At 31.0% G+C, this 24,215-nt stretch overlaps 1 protein-coding gene across 4 annotated transcripts; it reads right to left on the bottom strand.

The window, feature by feature from the left end:
• Window positions 1-1,043: 1,043 nt before the first annotated feature.
• Window positions 1,044-22,650, bottom strand: LOC134706757 (uncharacterized). Of its 4 annotated transcripts, none has more exons than XM_063565988.1 (3): window positions 22,447-22,650; window positions 5,771-5,887; window positions 1,044-2,314 (listed from the first exon to the last, which is right to left on the bottom strand). In XM_063565988.1, exon 3 carries the CDS (start codon window positions 2,295-2,297, stop codon window positions 1,146-1,148), a length of 1,152 nt encoding a protein of 383 aa, XP_063422058.1. In that variant the 5' UTR covers window positions 2,298-2,314; window positions 5,771-5,887; window positions 22,447-22,650; the 3' UTR covers window positions 1,044-1,145. The 4 variants fall into 4 exon arrangements, with proteins under 4 accessions (XP_063422058.1, XP_063422060.1, XP_063422059.1 ...); XM_063565990.1 differs by lacking the exon at window positions 22,447-22,650 and adding an exon at window positions 12,916-13,025; XM_063565989.1 differs by lacking the exon at window positions 22,447-22,650 and adding an exon at window positions 9,168-9,278.
• Window positions 22,651-24,215: the final 1,565 nt, after the last annotated feature.

Here is a 24,215-nt window from a genome sequence, read left to right as displayed (position 1 = left end):
TGTACCAAGTCTGAAATATTAGTTATCTATTCGTTTGATGTGACTGAATTTTTGATTTTGCCATTTAATGAATTTTCCTCGGAATTATGTTTTTTTTTTCTATATATGCACTTATAACTGATATTGCACTCCATATTTCACCCTAGAGATTGGTAATCACGCACTAGAGAGGTTTCGATTAAAACAACATTTGAGCGCAAATAAATGTGAGAGAAAAAATGATGGTTGGAATGGACACCGTATCCTTACTGCGCAGACTCGAACTACACGAAACAGACGAAGCATTATCAATGTTGCAAAAATACTTGGTACTACATTGTATATTATGAAAGGGTTCATGCATTAACTTTAAGGAATATTGTCACTCGCCAGTTGCAATATGTTATATTTGCTTCCATTCGCAAGATCGTGCAATGTGATCTTATGTGAGGGACAATATTGACATTATTCCTCAATATCAGTGAAACCCTTAACAGATAATTTACTGTGAGGGCTAATGTTCCTCTAAAATAGTGCAATAACTTAAGGTTACAATTTAATTTACCACCAAAAGCGACAGAATGATTTGGAAAGTGTTAACAAATAAGAACAACCTAATTAGGTACAAATCAAACATAATCAACTCTGCAAAGCTTGCCTAGACAAAAGAAAACAATTTTATACAATTTAAAAAATTTATTAAAACGGGGAAAAGTATCAAAAGGAATCACTTCCTTAGGAAAATAAGCAATACAATTTAGGATCGCTTTGTTTAGCTTTCTTGACATTTTTGTTACAGGCGAGACAAAATGATGAATAGGCATTCCACAAAATACTACAAAAAAAACTAATCTCAACGAAAAAGCGGATTGAACCTGGATGATGCGAAAAGGTAAGTCACAGTCCGGGATTCATAGTCGTAGACCGGACATTTACACATGATATAAACTGGGTTGAATACGTGTCACGTACATTTTCAACGTTTTTGCGTTTATTTTGAACCCCTAAAATTATTTCTAGTTTGCAACATGTGAAATCCATCTACAAGAACACTTAAATCGAAGTGTTGTGCATGCGTAAAACATGTAACTACTTTAATAAACAATTATGAAAATACAAATTTGTAAAAATAGTATCAATTATATTTATTAATGCATAGGTTAATTTTATATGTCATCTTTCTCAAACACGTGAACTTTTTGTATACCTCTACCTTTGTAAACTTGTTTCCAGTTAGTTGTTAGGTAAGGATACCTGATCTTCCCGTAATATCGGTGAGCGTTGAATTGTAACATGTCGTTATTGAAGTTATACATTACACCTATCGTTAGTGAACCTTTAGGTTTTGTCACACACCAGGCTCTTGCTATTGCAATGATATCGCCCCAAGGATTTAATCCATCTCCATACCTACCAAGTCCAGAATGTTCTACTGAACTAAAGGTAACTATAGCATCAAATGTTCCAAGAGTGCCATTTAAATACATCATACGAAACTCATAAGGCACCAAAGTTTTAACTTGGGGATGTGTTGATGTTATACGTCCATATTCTAAAGTTACTACTTCTCGTGCACCTGCTTCTAATGCACACGCCTCGACCCAAGGGTTTTCCGATCCAATGACTAGAACTCGGCCATCTTTGATTAATGATGCGTGTCGTAATCCATCTCGTAAAGCATTTGTTTCACCAGCATAATAAGTTCCCTGCAATGTTGCATTCTTTGCTCTTGCTACCCATAGGTCTATCATTTCTTTAGACCACAATGATGTCTCTGCCTTTTTCCCTAAATACTGTTGATTAAAATAATAATTAGAAACCCTTACTCGACCATTCATTGTATAATCATTCAATAACTCCTTCGGAATGTTTCTGGGTGCTACTTTTAGGCCGTGTCCTCTATCGATATAATCGTTTTTAAATAACGCTGTACAATCAATTGGAGCTTTTATATGATCAAAATATGGTCCTGGTAATCCATGTCGTGAAGTGTTACATAGCTGTCCACAATCTCTGAGAATAACAGGAATAGATTCGTGATAGTCAAGAGGTTGATTTTGTTGAGGGGGTAATGTATCAGCAGCCTTTGCTGGAACACTGTTTTGCTTATTACCAGTCTGCTTTGTGTCAGTTTTTAATGGTCCCTGTGAATTTCCTGACCTCGCCTGCATTTGATTTTTATTGAGCACTATATTTCCTTGACCATCAACAAACTGTACATTTTCACTGCTATGTTTTGAACTATATACTCGATATATTGTAATTATCATAATAGCCAACCCAAAAAGGAGTAAGAAATTCCTATATTTCAAATTCATTTTCTTCGAGACTATTCCTGAAAAATATATAATTAACTGGAATTATTATGCGTTTTTCATGAAACTATACTTATTGATGCCAACATATGATGTAATCATTCAGTCTTTTTTCTTTTAAATACTTATATTGTTTTCAGAAAACAAAGTAGATATACAACACTCGTCTCCGTGGATATCTACTATAGAAGTACACCGTTCTTAACCATATATACTTAATATACTTCAAATCAGGAGACGGCATGCTTTTACAAAAGACTCCGTCTAGCATTTTCTGAGTGTTCTAAAAGTGCCGAAAATTGCTTCATGTAGGGTTTGAAGTTATTATACTTTTCTCACTTAATATATTTATTACAGCTTATTAAGAAGTCATGATTTAGCTATAGAATGTGGTCGCTATTCTGCAATTCCAAGAAGTAATAGACTATGTAGTTTTTGTAAAAACGACACTGAAGTTGAGATGCATTTTATTTTGAAATGTCCTACTTATCAAGGTATTAGATCTTATTTTATAAAACCATATTATTGGAGAAAACCTTCTATGTATAAATATATACAGTTAATGAGTTCTAATAATCTTAAAGAATTATGTAATTTGGGTAAATTCATATTTTGTGCACAAAAAATTACGATCTAACATGATGTAATATGTTTATCACATTACCTTCTGCTATCTATGTAACTATGGAACTATATCTAACAATTTAGAAACTGTTTTAAGTAAATGGAAAAACAGTTTTCACAGTTTATTAAACCCAAATGTAAATGCAGATTATAATAAGGTTGATAATTGTATTCTTAAAGAAAATATTATTTGTATTGATTTAGATAAGGAAATTACTATTGATGAGGTTCATAAAGTTGTAATGAATGCAAAAAATTGTAAAAGTGCAGGAATTGACCTTATTCAAGCTGAGTTTTGTAAAAATATCTCTATTATTTCTATTTTACATAAATTATTTAACTTATGTTTCAGTTCTGGTAATGTACCAAATATATGGAATAAGGGAATTATAACCCCAATACCAAAATGTTCTACATCAGATCCTAGAGACCCCTTATCTTATAGGGGCATAACTCTAGCTCCATTCACATACAAGATGTATTGTAGTATTTTAAATGAAAGATTAGTCAAATGGTTAGATGAAAGGGAGATAATTAACGACGAGCAAAACGGTTTTATGAAAGGCAAAAGTACAATTGATCATATAAGCACTATAACATCAATAATAGAAACCAGGAAAAAGTGTAAATTATCAACATATGTAGCTTTTATAGACTTTAAGAAAGCATATGACTCAATTAATAGAGTTTTTTTGTTCAACAAACTAGAAAATCTAGGTATAAGTTCAAAGTTTATGTATTCTTTAAAAGCTTTATACTCTAATGTAGAATGTAGTGTACGTATTAATGGTAATATGACTGACTGGTTTAATGTTGATTCTGGATTGAAACAAGGTTGTGTTTTATCATCTATAATGTTTAATATATATATAAATAATTTGGTTGATGACATTAATGCTTTGAATATTGGTATTAACATAGATGATGAAAAATTAGCTATATTGTTATATGCTGATGATGTTATTTTAATGGCAGAGAATGAAGAAGATCTACAAAAAATGTTGAATGTGCTTAATACATGGTGTCTCAATAATGAGCTGACAGTTAATATAAATAAATCTAAGATCATGCATTTTAGAAATCCAGCTGTTCTACAAACTAAATGTATTTTTTCTATTGGTGGTAATAGTATAGAATGTGTAAAATGTTATCAATATTTAGGCTTATTACTTACTGAATATTTAGATTATCAGTTAATGGCTAAGGCAGTAGCGAAGTCAGCAAGTAGAGCATTAGGATTATTAATTGTAAAGAGTAAAATGCATGGTGGTTTCCAGCACAAATTTTTTTCTAAACTGTATGATACAATGGTATGGTCAGTTATTAGTTATGGCGCAGGTATTTGGGGAACAAGAGACTTTTCCTGCATAAATGCAGTCCAAAACAGGGCCATGAGATTTTTCATGGGTGTTGGCAAATACACACCAAATGATGCCATAGCTGGTGATATGGGCTGGAAACCTCCATGCGTTAAACAATGGTCAAGTGTCTTGAGACATTGGGCTAGGTGTTCCATAATGGACCCACACAGGATAAATTTTAAAATTTTTAAGTGGTCTATACGAAAGTGTAATACCAGAATTAAAAACTGGAGTTTTAGAGTTATAGAAATGTTAAAATTGTATAATTATGAGCAATATTGTAATTTTGAATCAAATGTATTAAACAAAAATTGTATTAAACAAATTGAGGAGGATGTATTTGATAATTTTAAATCAAACTGGTGTACAAGAGTTGCTGCATATGCAGAGGGAAGTAAATTAAGAACTTACAAATTGTTTAAAAATAACTATTGTACTGAAAATTATTTGCAAAATATTATATCTTTAAAGAACAGAAGTTCATTTGCTAAATTTAGATGTGGGGTAGCTCCACTAAAACTAGAAACTGGAAGATATGAAAAGAAAGAAGTCCATGAGAGGACATGTTTTAACTGTAGCTCTATTGTTGAAGATGAAATGCATGTAATTTTAAAATGCCCATTATATGTGGATCTAAGACAAATCATGATACATGAAGCTTTACATTTTAATGAACATTTTAACCTGTTTTAGTAAAAATGTATATTGTGTCAGAATTTTTAATTCTAAATGTGTAAAAATATGTTTATAGGTATATAGTATATCTTAAAAGATTGGTACATGCAATGCAAATGTTTTAATGTTTTAAATCTATGTATGTGAATCTCATTTTATGTTTGTATGTGGTGAGACTATAATAAAATATTGAATCTGAATCTGAATCTGTATACTTTGTGTAGTTTATATGTTGTATGCCAATAGTTGTTATGACTTTGGTAAATAAAGATATACGATTTATTTAGACATGTTATCTGTCACAATGATTTCTTCTTTTTAAACATACTGCATTAAAAACAATAACTGATGATAGAAAATGTCTATAAAATGGAGAATGGTTTTTGTTTTACTTTGCAAAAAGACTAGTCCCAAAAGTATGTGTTGTCTATATGGAATTTTGAAGAATAAAAAACCCCAAATGTTTCTATTAAATATGAAATTTCTTCAAACAGCTTCAAACAACTTCAGTATCAAATTAGGGACAAAATTGGCACGTTGCTTAAATTTACTAGAGTTCAAATATTGGAGTCTTATTAATATTATTTGCTTTATTATTATTTGCTATATATATATATATATATATATATATGAAAGCAAATTTACAGATCTAACATTGTTGGGTTGATGGTTAGACGAGTTGTATATATATATATATATACATTTTTGTTCTACATTTTTATTTGTTTCGTCTGTTGTTATTTTTTGAGTGCATTTGAAAAATGACAATTATATATTATTTTTGTTACTTCTATAGCATGTACAGTGCATACTCACCTAATAGTAAATCTTGATTAAGATATTATCACCCTGCAAATTTCGATGCTCTATATTTAGCATTACCTTCGCCAGGACACTTTTACATCATCAGCTGACTAGATTTTTTTGTCATTACTGAAATAATAATAAAAAAAAAGATTTATCAGTGTTACCGGAAAATAATGAGACAAAACAATTTCCTAATATTCGGGTCACGAAAAAATTCTTTTCGATTGATTCTGTGAGGTCAGCCCACCGGGAAGGACAAAACATTCAAGTCATTGGTATCACCAGAGATGTTTATATGGAAAGTAATCGAACGGACGGCACAATTAATTAAGACGACAGACGGAGAAGCTACAAAATTTTTTTATTTTGAGATTTCGTCATCAAATATTATTATATGCTATGCCAATACTTTACCAAAAAAACACAATTTGCTACAGGATGTATATCACAAAAATGATAACGTGTGTAAAATGTTTGTTTTTGTATAAGGCGTTGGTTCGTATCTTTTTTATCCAAATTATTAACGTGTAAAACACAATTTAAAGCCAAATATGTTAAATTCAACATATGTATATCACAAATGACTATTCTGCGCTAATGTGTTCGGATTGTAAGCTATTTGGGTGATAAACCTCCTACAATTTAATGATCCAAGTCGGACGGTTTTTACCAGACACTTTTTACCTGTTCAATTATCAATAAAATTATAATAACATAAATTTTCTTAAAAGACTTGAGTAATTTTATTACTTCTGCAATATCAGAGACCAACAAATGTTTTTTTTATCATACCTTCTCGTTTGTCCCGAAAATATTGTAGTTCCACAAAATAGAGTCTTCAATGAATTACTGCAACAGTGCCAGTATCCATGCTCAAAGACTCTAGTATAGCTATTACAAATGTATATTGCAAATCAAACATGGTGATCATGAATGTTTCACTTTCCAATAATAAATCAATGCCGATCACAAGTCAGTATAAAGGTTCATTGAACATAACTCTAAAGATTCCAGAGAAACAATCGATACTCAGTTATTCATCAATTAATAGAAATTTACAGGGCTTGAAAAGAGGAGAGGTTGCTTTGTATTGTTTTTTGCGACACGTCGGCCATGTTGGATGACAAGCGGTTTCGTATCTACACAATTTATAAGTAAATACCCTAATGCTGATTTTGGTCAAGTTTTGAAATTAATTTGCCATAGAATTTTCAGAGATTTTTGTGTGAGGACGAAGGACGACGACTAGTTATATTTAGAACGGCTTAAAAAAAACCAAAAAATCAACAGTTTGAATATATAAATTACCTCATCTTGTGTAGTACCAATTCTGTCTTACCTTAGATACGTTTGTGAAAACATACTGAACGTTTCTTATCATATTTACTTGGACTCTTACTAAATTTTCACAACATTGACAGATATTTGAACCAGAGAAATACTGTAAAATAGCTTTACTCTTCAGTTACAGAAGTGCTTTCGCCAAATTTAGATGTGGTGTTGCTCCTCTAAGGATTAAAACAAGGAGATATGAAAATATAATTCAAGAAAACAGTGTGCCATATATGTGACGTTTTCATTGAAGATGAAGCTCATGTTTTATTAAAATGTCCTCTTCATCACGATTTTAGAAACCATTTATATTATGTTGCTGAAACTGTCAATGAAAAAATTTAATACTTGAGATGATAACCAAAAGTAAGTGTTTTTATTCTCAGATGTAAATATGATACGTATGTGTGCCAAAAACCTGTCATTTGATTTTAAAAAGGTCGTAGATAATTTGTATATAATTGTAAACAGTATTTTATTTCATATTATATCTATGCATTTTAATAGTCTCTTATAATTGTGTATAGAACAACTCTAAAGTGTTATTTTACAATGTATAAAGATTGATTGTACTTGTTGAGAGATGAGACTTTAAAAAACATTGAATTGAATTGAATATATACTGTACGACTTTAGAAACGCAACACTACATTATTTTTGTGTTATTTTTGAATGAATGTGTCAACGTCAAAAGCGATGACTGCCTGTTACTAACGCCAAAATTATTGTCAGAAAGGTCAACTAATTTTGTCTGACATTTTTGGGGTTCTGTTTTACATCTTCTGATTTTGCATTTGTTCAACCCATTAATTGGTTTTGGCAATTATGCGGTTGGAACTTGAGGGCTTTACACGTTTTCCTTAAGTCAATTCTTTGGCAATTCAGTTTATGGGAAACATTTATGGCATGAATCTGTACTCAATGGCACTCGGCAATTTTGTTAGCAGTTGACGTTGCGGCCGTAAACATGATTGGCAAATGACGTTGATAATCAAATTCTGTTGATCTTTCATTGTCACTACACGTTGATCTGTTCATTGATGGCCAGCAACAAATCTTGTCTACTTGTATCGTTGTCGGAAGGACAGTAGAACGAGTTTCTGAAGTCATACGGTATGGTTTCAGCACATTTATGTTTTCATGTTTGCAGTATTCTTAAGGGCTAATTCAGTTCTCTGGGTTTTTTTTTATTTCTCAGACTTGGCAAAATGGAAATGCAACATTTTAAAAAAAAGTAAGTAAGGCAAAGGATTGAAAGAACTGTTTCCCAAAGCAAAAAAACTGAAACAATCTTTCATGGCACCAAAATTTCGCTTTAAGAAATTTGTGCGACTTCAAAAATTCGGTATGTTCAATAACCACAGGTAAGTCAAATTTTGATTTTTTGTAAGGAGAAAGAAGCATGATAAGCATGAAAAGTAGTTGTAAGAGAATTAAAAAAGATTTGGTAAAAAAAATTAACAAGTGTTGCGTTTCTAAAGTCGTTCAGTATATAAATTACCTCAAAAGACAATGTAAAACAATTCAAACGAGAAAAATAACGGACTTATTTATATAAAACAATGAACGAAAAACAAAAAATATGGTAACACATAACCAAACGACAACCACTGAATTACAGGCTCCTGACTTGGGACAGACACATACATAAATAATGTTGCGGGGTTAAACAAGTAAGTGGATTAAGTTTACTGATGCCGTATCATTAGTGCCGTTCAAGTTATGTGAATAAAAAGAACTTACAAAGTATAAAAAAGCAGTATCAAAGCTATGCAAAAAAAGAAAGAAAACCTTTCAAAATTAGATATAACCTTAATTTTAAGCTAATGCGCCTAGTACCAAAACTCAGATTACTGTATCTGCAATTAGCAAGAATAGTCGTTTCCAAGGAAATCATATAAACTCTTGGAAATTCATATAAAAAAAATATCATTTAAATTTTAGTTTATCAAAAGTACAGTGTTTGGCATTAAGAGTGGAATTCGTTTTAGTAACTCATATTATTAATTGAACTATTACTAAAGAAGAAGAGAATTTCTGCTTCAAACATTACACAATTTACATTCATACTCACAATTAATAAACTTATAAAAGTTCTTTCATTACTTTGCACCGTTGTGTCACCAAATGTCTAAAACACAATGTATTTAAATTTTCCAAGTCAGACAAGTCTTTACATCACTAACTTAAAGACTAATCCCTTAATGAAAGATCAAAGGGATGTCATTAATTACTTATAATATAAACATTGAAGTGACAATGAAACGAATTATCTATTAAAATAAATCAAGAGATCTGTGAGCTTTGGGCACATATCACTCACTTACACTTGTTTGTACCATTGGTAGAGTAAATTAATTAGATTAATCAAATATGGCGGAAAGAACAAGTTGACTTTGGGATAGCTCCCGAAAAAATGCAAGTAAAGGTGTCTAAAAGTATTTAACTTAACCAAATTGGTATTGATGATGAACTTAAATGAACAATTGAACGAATGATAAGATATTTGATGGAAGGAAAGAAGCGAAAAAATAGTAATAATACGAAATCAGGTCTGACTCCACCTTATAAAACAGGTCCCAAGAAGAACTTATCTCAAGTTTTGACGCAAGCCCATGAATCTTTACATGGATCATATACTGCAGTCCCTATAAACAACAATGTGAACAATAATCAGACATTTACATGCCGTCCAAATCAGACTAACCAACTTCAACAAAATTGAATCAGGCCAGTTCTGCAGAGCACCCCTACCAGTTCAATCATCTATTAATTATCAACAATCAGCACCTGTTCCGATGCAATTTTTACAACCCTCTGTTCCATCATCCGTTCAAACTGAAGGCCTTATGTCGCTATCCTGAACATCACACCACAAATGGTATACTGCAATATCAACGACACAAACACAGATTACAGCGTCTAGAACACGTACTGAACGACAAACTGTCTAAATTATATCTGCTTGACATGTTTGCTGAGAAATTTGAAAATCACATATCCAAAATGAGTAATGAAATAAATGATATCAGAAATGTTCAGCAAAAACACTCACAAACAATAAGTAAACAAGAAAATCATCCGAGGCATCATCACATCGAAGATAGAGCAGTGAGGAATCATGAAAGATCAAACAGACTGAAATTGGAAAGTGAAAATTTTGAGTTGAAAGAAAAATTTCTAGAATTACAATCTCATTCCATGAAGTTCAATTTAATTTTTGGTGGTATACGAAATCAAGATGATTATGAGGAAAATACAGAAGAAATGGAAATTCCTAATGTTGGAGATATACAATTCCAAAATGTACACCGACTTGGTGAGCGGTCTGACGGCAAGGAACGAAGCATTATTGCCCGTTTTACCAGATTCAGTGAACGTGACCGGGTTAACAGAGCAGCTGCGAGTAAATCAGAGAACAGACCACCATTTTCTATACACCAGCAATACCCGCGTGAAATAAATGAGAGGCGTAAAAAACTCATTCCGAGAATGAAGGAATTCAAAAGGCAAAGACGACACGCAAACCCTGTACAAAAAGTAACAAGAGGCTGTCACAACGACAGCAAACCGAATTTATTAACATTTATTTGTGTCTTGGCAATATCAAAAGAACCATTACTGATGAATGGTGAAAGTGAAAATCGTCAATATCAAAGGAGTAAGTTCGGTAAGTGCCATATTTGGCCCCAATTATAAAGTTCATGGTTACAAGATAATAATTGTTTTAAGTTGCCTTAAATATATGTGAGAAAGTTAAACAGAGCTGTTTTGGTCAAAGTTTAATTCTAACATGTTGATTTTTACATCCCAAAAAGGTCAAAATAGGGGATTTTGGTGAAATTTGACAAACTCAGCTGGATTTCAACCAAATTAAGGACCAGGAAATATAGAGCGCAGGCGTCGACAAGCTTTATATTCAAATAAAACATGTTAAATGTCTTCACAAACATTATTTTAAAATATCTTTGTTGTCGACGTATGCGCTCTATGTTTCCTGTCAAATAATCTTTGGAAATTAACCCATTTCCATTGATTTTTTCGTGAAAAATCAATATGAGTACAACTTGTGACGTGATAAAGAAACGCAGAAACGTAAAATTTTCAACAAAATGGCTTATATCCTATCTAGTCAATGTATTAGCTATAATTTATCGTGATATTGGTCAATAAATCCGAATTTGAAATTTACGCTAAAAAAGGGGGCCATTTGAGGACCTTATCGAACAAACTCCTTTTACCTCCATATTGTCATCAGTATCAACATATTAAAATTTGAAAAGCTTTTAGGTTGAATGATTCATGAGTAAATGCAACAACGTGCATGGAAACGCAAATTTTCAATCTTTCAAGAACCATAACTCCTGAACGGTAAAAGTCAAAATTGTCATTATTGAACTTGACCTCCATTTTGTCATCAGTAACAACATATTAAAATTTGGGAAGCTTTGGTAAAACAGTTCTGGCGTAGATGCACGGACACGACTGGAAACTCCATTTTTCAATCTTTCAAGAACCATAACTCCTGAACGGTAAAAGTCAAAATCGCCATTATTGAACTTGACCTCCAAGTAGTTGGCAGTAACAACATATTAAAATTTAAAAAAAGCTTTGGTTGAACGGTTCATGAGTTAATGCACGGACAACATTTGATTGCCGCCCGCCCGACCGCCCGCCCGCCCGACCGACCGACCGACCGCCCGCCGTACATCCCCAAATCAATAACCGACATTTTTGTCACAAAAATCCGGTTAAAAATGAATCAGAAATGGCATTTGTTAGAAGCAGCTTTTGTTTAATTTATTTGATTAATTAACAAAATCTTTTTGTAATATTAATATCTATATCTTATTATATCCATATGACTGACTTAATTGATTTATCAAGCATTACTTTATTTTTAAAAGGTGTATCGAATACTGTAGTATGTAATTTCACATGTTTCATCATCAAAAATAAAATAATTACAAACAAACAAAAAAGACGACACGCAAAGCTAGTGTACGATAAACTCCTGGTAGATAATGAAGTATACAACCCTGACGCCCATCGTGAACCCCCGCCTACAATTCCAGGTCAACCGTTACCCAATAATGATGGAGATTATTAGGACAACGCATCAGACATTGATTACGGTCATTTAACTGACATTCATAGTACCTTGAAAATAACCTTTTTAAATGTATGTGGTATCAAATACATATATATCAAGTAAATCCAGATTTTGATGTATTAATTAAAAATTATGATATTCTGATATTTGTTGAAACTAAAATTGATGAGTTCGACCAGATGGTTACAGCTACTTTGCAAAAAATCGAACACAATTTGTGAAAAATCAGGGAGTAGTCGTTGTATTTAAAAAATCACTTTCTGACTGCCTGAAATTTTTTAAGTCAGACTCAGAATTTGTTTAGTGGGTGGATTTTTTTTTAAATTGTACTAAAACTTTGATGAGCAATAAATTTCTATTTGAATGTATTTACATCCCTCCTGAAAATTCGAAGTATTCTCATGATATAAATAATATTGCTCTTGTTGGTGATTTTAACTCAAGAACAGGACATATGAATACGATGTTCATTATGTTTTGCAAATGATAGATTGCATTAGGATAAATTTATTGGAAAAAAACACTTGTAAAGACGCAAGTATTGTTGATTACCTTATTTTGTCACCTGATATGTTTGATCTAGTTATGGAATTTGAAATATTTGACTTTGATCCTACACTATCTGATGCTCATAATCAGATGTATTTTTCTTTATGCAATTACACACACAAATTACACTGATCAACAAAATAAGAAAAACAACACTTACGTACGACGGAACACAAACAAGGCACACGAGTTTACACAGGTACTCAGCGATGACACGGATGATTGAATTTAATCAAACACACCCTCGAAATATTTCAAAAGGAATCTGTTACACCACTAGAGGTCACTCAATGACCTAATTAGTGAACTCGGAAATGTACTCTCTTAGATACGGCTTCAACTGCATTTGGACCAGCGGGCAAACAGCGTCAAAGATCAACTCAAAACAAACCATGGTTTAAAAAAGAATGCAAGATTATGTGTGATGAGTTTAAAACTTTCACAGAGCAAGAAGGAAATACAAAAAAAATAATACTACTGATAACAAAACACTGATGAATATGAAGGCTAAAGAATACCAACAACTCCTTAATAAGAATTATAAAAAATACCAAGAAAATTGCGCAAACGAGCTTCGATCATTATCAAAAACAACACAAAATCATTTTGGAATACACTTCACAATTTTCAAGTAAAAGAAAAGATAACCCACAGGTAGAGATTGACACTTTTTTTGAATATTTTAAAAATTTAAATGCAAGTAAAGATGATGAGGGAGATTTTAGTTTGAATATTGATAGTATTTGTGAAAATCCTGTATATGATGAGTTGTTAAATGGAAAATAACAGAATTAGAAATATCTGATGCAATAAAGGTGCTGAAAAATAACAAAGCTCCAGGTACAGATAAAATTTTAAATGAATATTTGAAAAATTCAACTCTATTGTTAATTTCAATATATTGTGAGCTTTTAAATTTAGTGTTAGATACTGGTATTATTCATATATATCTTTATTCTCAATGAACCATATACATAGGTATAGAGAAGACATGCAATTATGTACAATATTTACAACAAGACAGAGCAAACAAAATAGTTGCTAATAAAATATCTGAAGTCCATTTTAGCCAGGAGCACATACACCTGTGTTAATAATCTTTATGAATTTACATAATTTAATCAATACTGATTTGTTTTTTGAAGACATAATCTGTTTGTATTTGACAATATTTGCATTTTGTAAATAATAATGTGACAGATAATGTTTCCTGTTTTCTTTAAAGTATTTACATTCTAATATATAATGCAATTCACCAATATCATTTTTATTATATAGAAGACAAATTCTATTGTTTCTGACTATATTGTTCCATCTACCCTGTTCAATAGGGAGCTTGTGATTTGTGGTCCTAAATCTACACAAATCAATAGACAGTTTGTTCCCAAGAATTTCAAAATAATCTTCTTTTCCAAAAAAATCTTTAAAAAGTTTGTAATTTAGTGCTTTTGGCGAGTTTTCTAGTAAAGAATGCCAGACTTGTACATACTGATCTTTAAGTCCAGAAAGCTGAACAAGTGGAATTATAAAACCTGTTTTTAAAAACAATGGTAACCCGTCTGACCCTGATTATTTCAGGGCAATCAAATTATTTACGTCTGTTATAAATTCTAGATTAGATATTTTTGGTAAAGAGTTGAGTCTTATTTTCGGAAAACAAGCTGGTTTCAGGAAAGGATATTCAACAGTTGACAACATTTTTGTATTGCATACTCTAATCGAGTTATCATATTTTTCGTTTGGCAAGAAGCTTTATTGTTCTTTCGTCGACTTTCGGAAGGCGTTTGGCACTGTCTGACGATCGGGGCTATGGAAAAAATTAATTACAAAATTGTGAGATTACAGGTTTATTTTTTAAGCTTATCTTTAACATGTACCATGATATTAAATCTTGCGTTCAGTATAATGGTGACCAGTCTAAATTTTCCCCTTGTCTTACTGGTAAATCACGAAAACAACGTAAAAGATGTAAAATCGGCTAAATCATCCATTAGTAAAGTAGCAAATGACCTTGCAGATAACACTTTGGAGCTGAGAAATGAAATTAAAGCAGTCGTCAAAAACGCAAAACAAGAAAATGAAATTCTACAAAGCACCGTTATTGACCTTCAATGCAGATCAATGAAGAATAACTTGGTTTTTACTGGTTTGACGGAAACCGAAGGAGAAAACACTGAAGAAGTTATTAGAACATTTATACAACAGTTCCTACATATAACACACAGAATAGAATTCGGCAATGTTCACAGATTTGGATATGGTGCCAAACCAGGCAGACGCGGACGCCCTAGACCGATTGTGGCCAGATTCTTATATTACAAAGATTTGGCACGATCGCTCTCAAATACATACAGGCTTAAAGGAAAACCGTTTGGGGTTAATCAACAGTTCCCTGAAATAATTGAACAAGCACGCAAAAGCCTATACCCAGTCATGAAACAGAAACGCATAGAAGGACACACAGTTAAGCTAGTTAGAGACATTTTGTACGTGGATGGTGAAATGTATAACGACCAAATTTCGGACATAGAACCTACTGACAGTCTCGCATCTCAAATGCGCACACCGGACCACCATCAAAACCGGAAACGACGTCGACGCATATCTTCGACTCCTAACCCAGACAGCTAGGATTCCAATGGAGATTTTAATATGTTGAAGAAACAAGGATGTGCAAATAACAGAAAAACAAGTTATGACAAAAATATCTGTAAAAATGTCAACAGTTCATTAGACTTAAAAATATTGTCGCTAAATTGTTGTGGGATAATGACCAGAATGCAATATCCCGAATTTATAGAACTCATTAAATGTTATGACTTTATCTGCTTGACAGAAACAAAAACTGATGATTTTGATAATGTTGATATACCAGGTTATACTTTTAAATTGAAAAATAGAAAAACTAAATCAAAAGTCAAATCAGGTGGTATTGCATTTGGATATAAAAATGAATTAGAAAATTATGTGCAAACAATAGAAACAGATAGTAATTTAGTATTTTGGGTTAAAATTTCAGCCAATTATTTAAAAACAGAACAAGATGTTATGATTGGTACAGTGTACATACCACCCGAAAATTCTACCTATAAGGTACCAGATTCAATAAATATACTTGAACAAGAATTTCTAAAATTTTCAGCAAACCATGAGTCTATTTTGCTTACTGGTGATTTTAACAGCAGAACTGCTGCCAATTTAGACTTCTATGAAATAACAAATACCAATCATGACACATCAGATAATTTTAATATTGATTTTTCAAACAATTTACACAAGTTTCATATGTCACGTTTTAGAAATAGTTGCGACAAGACAAAAAACCACTATGGCAATCTACTTTTAGAAATGTGTAGAAATAACAATCTGTTTATTTTAAACGGTAGGGTTGAAGGTGATAAAGAAGGCTTATTTACATGTCGCCAGTCAAGTGTGGTTGACTATTTTATTTGTACATATAATTTGTTATCATGTATTGTAAATATGTCTGTACTTGATTTTTCTGCTCTTTTTTCCGATGTTCATTCGCCTCTGAACTGTAAGCTAGTCTTCAACTCGATTGATAACATCGTCGAATGCGATGACATTTTAATAAACGATTTTACATGCCATGAAAGAAAGGGCTTCAAAAAATGGGATTGTGAAAAAGAAGCCGAATTTTTGAGAAATATCGATAGAAATAAAATCGATCAATTAAATAATGATTTAACTATGTTGAATACCAGTATACTGGCTCAAGAAAATATTAATAAAATAGTTGAATCTGTAAATGGTTTAATGCTGGATTCAGCCGAAAAGGTGTTTGGATCTTTTACATATAAACGACATGAAAAGAAATGTCGAAAAAAAGTTATTAAACCTTGGTTTGACAAAATATGTTGGGAAAAAAGGCGGTGCTTTCGAATAGCAAAAAGAAGATATAAATGCAATAAAACATGTTTACAAAGAGAGGAGATGAAGAATACAGAACGTGAATATAAGAGGCAAATGAACATTTCTATTAATAAGCATAAAAAAGCCATGAGAAAAAAGATGAATGTTTTAAAAAATAGTAATTCTAAAGAATTTTGGAAGATATTGAACTCGTATAAAGAGAAAAAAAGGAATAATATTCCTGTTGATATACTTTTTGAATTTTTCAAAAATTTAAATTCGTCAGATCCTGACGCTGGTGAAGAAACTATTATAGATGAAAATAACGAACTTAATTCGTTATTAAACAGTTCTATTACGGAAAATGAAATTTTTAAATGCATCAAAAATCTTAAAAATGGCAAAGCTTGTGGCGATGACTTCATCATAAATGAATATATTAAGAGCACCTCTCAGATGTTCATGCCAATCTATGTTAAACTGTTCAATATTGTATTTGATACTGGAAAAGTGCCTGAACTTTGGCTTGTTGGTAATGTTATACCTTTTTATAAAAACAAAGGTGACCAGTCAGATCCCCAAAACTACAGACCTATAACTATATTAAGCTGTATGGGTAAACTTTTTACGTCAATTTTGAATTTAAGATTGAGTAATTTTTTGGAAGAATATTTGTTGTTAAATGAAAACCAGTTCGGTTTCAGAAAGGGTTATTCCACTATAGACAGCATATTTACTCTGCATATTTTATTTGAATTACTGAGACAAAAAAAGAAAAAACTTTTTTGTGCTTTTATTGATTTTGCTAAAGCTTTTGATACAGTTTGGAGATCTGGTCTTTGGTCAAAACTCATTTTACATACAGTGAATGGGAAGATGTATAACACTATATTTAATATGTATAAAAATGTGAAATCACGAATTTTCAGTGATGGAGAATATTCAGACTACTTTCCATGTAATGTAGGTGTAAGACAGGGAGAAAATTTATCTCCCATACTTTTTTCTATTTATCTAAATGATTTAGAAAGCTTTTTTCAGAACAAAAATATAAGCGGTTTGAAATCTTTATCAGATCAGATAGAGAATGAGCTAAATATGTATTTAAAACTGTTTGTTGTATTGTACGCAGACGACACTGTACTTATGTCAGAAACACAAGCAGATCTACAAAAACAATTAGACGCTTTAAAGGAGTATTGTGATACATGGAAATTAAAAGTCAATATCCCAAAAAGCAAAATAGTAATTTTTTCTAAAGGTAGACCACTACAAAATGTTAGTTTTAAATATGCTGATATTGTGTTAGAAATTGTTGAAGAATTTACATATCTTGGTGTATTATTTTCTAGAACAGGAAGTTTCACAAAAGCAAAAAAGGCACAAGCTGATAAAGCAACAAGGGCTATGTACGATATTCTGAAAAAGGGGAGATTACATAATTTAGATATTAAAAGCCAGCTAGAACTATTTGATAAAGTAGTTAAGCCTATATTATTATACGGGTGTGAAGTCTGGGGAATGGGTAACACCTCTGTTATAGAACGTGTTCATCTAAAATTTTGTAAATTACTGCTTAATCTTAAAAAGTCCACGCCTGATTTTATGATATATGGGGAACTTGGCCGATTCCCATTGGATATTTTTATTAAATTACGTACTATAAGTTATTGGGAAAAGCTTGTAACTGGGGAAAATAAGAAACTTCCTGTTATTCTATACAATCTTGTTACTGGTAGTTATAATGGAAATATAGCTTGGTTCAAGAATGTAAAATCTGTGCTTGATAATTGTGGACTATCAAATATATGGAACACTAAATATTTTATAAGTAAAAACTGGTTGTATGATACTGTTAAATTAAGACTAACTGACCAGTTCAGACAGACATGGTATGCTACTGTACAGAATTCTCCAAAAGCTCTAAATTATAAGTTATTCAAAAATAGTTTAAATTTCGAAACTTACTTTGATATTTTAGATGACAAAAACATTGCTTCTTTTTGTAGATTTAGAACTTTGAACACAAAAATTCCTATCGAAATTGGTAGATGGCAAAACATTCAGAGAGAAAATCGTATTTGTACTTTGTGCAATAACGGTGATATTGGCGACGAGTTCCATTACATTTTAGAATGCTCAGCAATAGACGATAGTAGACAATTGCTACTAAAGAAACCTTTTATAAACAGACCAAATATTCTAAAATTTCAAGGTCTCATGAATAGTAGCAACCCGTCTGAACTAAATAATTTGTGCAAGTTTATAAGAATTATTATTAAATGCCTAGAATCTCCTGGGTAATCACTGTATGTCTCTATTTTTACATTTGTATTTAAAATTTATACTATGTTAATTTATTTGTATATGTCTCTGTACCATTGTACTTTGGTTTACGAGAATAAAGATATATATATTTACTGGTGTAAGGCAGGGGGAAAATTTATCACCGTTTCTTTTTTCTATATTCCTTAATGATCTAGAAAGTTATTTCAGCCAATTAGACGGTGAACCTCTAAATATTATTAAAGAGAAGCTCGAAAGTGAGTTGCACATTTTTTTATAAATTATTTGTTACTTTAAATGCAGATGACACTGTCATTCTGTCTGAAAGTATGAAAGGTATGCAAAGAGCTCTAGACATTTTTCAGTCATATTGTGATATATGGAAACTACAGGTTAATGTTAATAAAACTAAAGTTATAATTTTATGTAAAAGAAAAACGAGACAGAATTTTATTTTTACTTTTTTTTTTGCAAGATTGTAACCTTGAAATTGTTGATACATATTCATACCTAGGTGTTATTTTCAAATATAATGGAACGTTTATTAACACAAGGACAAAACTTGTTGAGCAAGCAAAAAGCGTTATATTGCATTTACAAACTATTTCGTAATGAACCAATACCTATAGATTTACAATTTAAAATGTTTGATTCTATGATTTAACCAATTGTATTGTACGGTTCAGAAGTGTGGGGCCTTGAAAACCTTAAAATTATTGAACAAATCCACTTGAAATTCTATAAGAGAATTCTGAAAGTTCGAAATTCAACTGCATCATTTATGGACTTGGGAGGTATCCACTCGAAATTCGGGTCAAATTTAGGATGATTTCTGTTTGGAGTAAATTAGTATGAAATGAAAATAAACTTAGCAGTACTTTTTACAAGTTAATGTTATGTTTAAAAGCAATCATGGTGTGAATTTCAAGTGGATAACTATCATATATTTTATGTAAATTGTGTTATCACATATCTATTAATGACAATGTGAATTTTTCATGGTTAAACAGAATAAAGTCTATTCTGAACGAATGTGGTATTCCAAATGTATGGGAAACGCAATCTTTTATAAATTGTAAGTGGTTAGTTTCATTCATCAAACTTAGACTTAAAGATCAGTATGTACAAGTCTGGCATTCTTTACTTGAAAGTTCGCCAAAAGCAATAAATTACAAACTTTTTAAAGATTTTTTTGGAAAAGAAGGTTATTTTGAAATTCTTGGGAACAAAATGTCTATTGATTTGTGTAGATTTGGGACCACAAATCACAAGCTCCCTATTGAACAGGTTAGATGGAACAATATAGTAAGAAACAATAGAATTTGTCTTCTATGTAATAAAAATGATATTGGTGATGAAATGCATTATATATTAGAAAGTAAATACTTTGAAGAAAACAGGAAACATTGTCTGTCAAATTATTATTTAAAAAATGCAAATATTGTCAAATACAATCAGATTATGTCTTCAAAAAAAAAATCAGAATGTAAATTCATAAAGATTATTAACACAGTTGTATGTTCTCCTGGCTGAAATGGACTTCATATATTGTATTAGCAACTATTTTGTTTGTTCTGTCTTGTTGTAAATATTGTACATAATTCATTTGTCCTCTCTATACCTATGTAATATGGTTTATTGAGAATAAAGATATAGTTCCCATAGTTCCCTAATAAACCACATAGAATCTATATTTAATGAGCTAGGCATGAGCTTTATTTTTTTTAAACCAGTTTGCTGTATGCGAAAAGGCTTTAGTAAAACAATTTTTTTGTGACCAGTCCATTCAAAAATGGTATAGTGATTTACACACCACATCACGTGGACAATTTTATTCACTGTTCAAAAAGAGTTTTGAAATAGAAAGATACCTTATTAATTTACCAGATTCAGCTAGAATTTGGATTTCAAAATTCAGAACTGCAAACTTACGATTGCCTATAAAAACTGGTAGATGGTACAATATATCAAAATCAGAAAGAAAATGTAATTTATGCAAAGAGGATATTGGTGATGAGTATCATGTATTATTTATTTGTAAAAATGCAGAGGTAGTAGATTTGAGAAACAGATATTTACCACAGTATTATAGAAATAATCCAAACATTGTAAAAATGGAAGGTCTTTTGTCACTTTGCAGTATTGAATTATATGAGAAATTGTCAATGTACAAGAATTTACGACAATTGAGACGAATTCCTTTCGCCATTGTTAATTTCCCCATTTTTTATGATGATTTCACTTTGGGCCCTTTCTAAGGTTTATTTTATATATATAATTTTTTTTTACTTTGCAGGGATATGAAATAATTTAAAGGAAATGGGTTAACTGGCAATTTTCCGTGTCATTACAGTAAACAGGAGAGAAGGAAAGCGAAGGGAGGGGTTTGAAATAAAGGACGACAGCAAAGCCGCCATGACCTGCCCATACCTTAAAAAATACAAACGTTCTGATATTATTTTCCAGATATGAATTAAACCAACCTTTAATAGCTAAATATTGCGTTGTATTGCATTTTCATTTCAATTCTGAAAAATTTAATTGATATTTTAAAATGTAATCCTTAGTTTTCACAATTCTGTAGTTTAAAAAGTAGATGGTGTTGACATTGTGTTAAACAAATAAATGCCACTTGAGGGGAATTGACCACAACTCTTTCACATTGATCGGTCAACTATAAATTGTTTTAATGGTAGAGTCGACGAGGAAGATTATAAATACATGTATATCATTTAAAAACCTCAGGCTATACATATAACCAAAATTAAAAATGAAATTGTTAGTTATACCAGAGACATATATTATATGTCTCTGGTTATACACTGTAATTCTGAACAAACAACAACAAAATTAATGACGTTCTTTTACAGGTTACATACAACCTGCTAAAATCCAAAACCTTCCCTTAGTGACGATTAATTTTTCCAATGTTAGTTTTTTTCTATTTAAAGATAACATCAAAAATCTAAATCCGAAACAGTTCGTGACCACTTACCCAACTGAAATATAAGAACTGTGTATAAAAATATGGTATAATTTTTGGAGTGAAAAACAAAAATATTTCAAGGTACCGATAAAATTTTAAGATGAAAGACAAACGTGTTTGGTAAGCTACTCTTATGGATACCTTTGGATTTCTTTATGGGACTAGTCCCTTCGAACTGTATTACATAATATTTATTTTAGATTCAAAGGTCTACATATGACTCAAACATATGATAAGTACACGACACAAGTAGTTTTAATGTATTAAAAAAGGCGATAAATTGTATAAAACTGACCAAGCTCCCAACAACTTTCAAAATAGAATAGTAGTTTATTTTTGTGTATAATTTTCAACAACTGAAGGATCACTAGAAACTAATAGTAAAGAAGAAAATCTACATGATCGTATTACCGTATTACGAGAGCGTTTTAGTAAGTTGACTTATGCTTTGTTACATTAAAAAAATCCGATCCTTGTTATAATGTATAAATTAATGGTTCAATATATATGGTTATGTTATGAAAAAAAATTGATTTAAAAACGTACCTGGTAAGACTATAATGTTATATTATCCAAGAGACTTGTAACCTGTACAAGGACAATACCCCATTCTTTATAAATAGTTTTAAAATAGCGGTATTAATGCATGAATGCATTTCATGAAAGGGAAGTAAACCACAATAAATCGATCGAAATGTTTGTTTTTAACAAGTTTAAGCTTTAAAAAAGCTTGCCGGTTATGAATCGATATTATCCTAGCTAGTGGGAGCTAGTGGTATAAGTAAGTATATAAATCCGAGTTTGTTCTGACATTAAATACATTGAATGGCTATATATAAAGACCTCGCACTTTCGGCCCTTGATTATAATTTGTTGTGCATTGTAAAATATGGTATTTCTCTTTTAAATCATCTAAAGCTATATGATATGAATAAGTTACATAACTGTTTTCGGTCAGAATTTGAAAAAAAAATATGTATAAAACTAAGAAATGGACTATTCTGATATATTCGTGAAACCAACACTATTGACAAGTGTGATACATATTCAGAATCAGATTCAATATTTTATTACAGTCTCGCTACTTGCAATACATAAATATACCGTGAGTACATACAGAGTATATACACAATATAAAACAGACAGTACACAAATATAAAATACAAGTACCATTCTATTAAGAATTATGAGAGACTGTAAAACAATTTCTATATAAAACTAGTTAAAATACATACGATTATTAAAATAATTTCATTTTAAGAATATAAAAAGGTATTTCTTCTACTTAAAAATATCAAAGCAGGTTTTGGAAACCACATCATAACAATTAATGTTTTTAAATAAATAAACAAATTTATCACCATCAGACAAATCAATAAAATCTACATTATATTTCATAGCTTCGCTATATAGACAAAATATATTCATGTAACAAACAATATGTTACAGTACTAGTGTGATATCAGTGTTACAAAAAAGATAGATGGTCACGCAATATCCGTGTATAATAAACAAGATCAACTGATGTAATATCCGAGTAAAACCAAGAATGACTACTGCTGTTCCCTAGTAACAAACACGATGTACTAGTGATAAATTTGTTCAGCAAGCAAGATTGGCTGACCCGTGTAACAAACCAGATGGACAAATTTGATATACGTGTAATAAACTCGCAAGCTCGTGAAATATAAAATTCTACTGGGGATAATATTCCCCAATATTCATGCAATAACCCTAAAATACCAGCGCAGTATCCGTTTAAAAAACCCAAGATATAATTAGTTTCTTTCACGTTGCTACTACGTCCTCGTTACGCTCCTGGGTTATTACAAAAAAAAACCACCATGCAAAACTATGTTATTTGGTGTATTTAAGTAGAAAAAACATGAAAATATATCAAAATATAACAAAATAACACTGGCATATGTTATATATGAATGTTTTGTGATACACTATATACACTTTACAATATGAAATGTTAATAAAATATCCTGAATGTTTTCTTAAACCCTTGGATATAGCCAGAATTAACTATAAATTTTATTCTTTCAGATCTGAAATATGACTATTATTCCTTCCATTTGTTATTAGAATTTATCACAGTGCTATTTATTGATTTTTAATAGATACAAACATTTTTAATCATTTTGAAGGTGTATGTTGGTTTTATAATAAACATTTTCACCAAAAGGAAACGTCTCATTTTTTTAAAAGTCAATGGTGTAACCAAAGGGCAATTCGGTAGGGTTAGAGTTATCTTTCTTAAGATTTCAACTTCAACAAAAGTTTCTCCTTCTGCAATGTAACCTGTAAGC

Source organism: Mytilus trossulus, chromosome 2 (assembly GCF_036588685.1).
Source record: "Mytilus trossulus isolate FHL-02 chromosome 2, PNRI_Mtr1.1.1.hap1, whole genome shotgun sequence".
Lineage (NCBI taxonomy): Eukaryota > Metazoa > Mollusca > Bivalvia > Mytilida > Mytilidae > Mytilus > Mytilus trossulus.
Note: the sequence above shows the minus strand (reverse complement) of the source record. Positions and strands in the feature narration are given on the sequence as shown.

Excerpts from the sequence above, each read along its gene's own strand:
- LOC134706757 (XM_063565988.1), bottom strand. The coding sequence starts at position 2,297 with ATGAATTTGAAATATAGGAATTTCTTACTCCTTTTTGGGTTGGCTATT.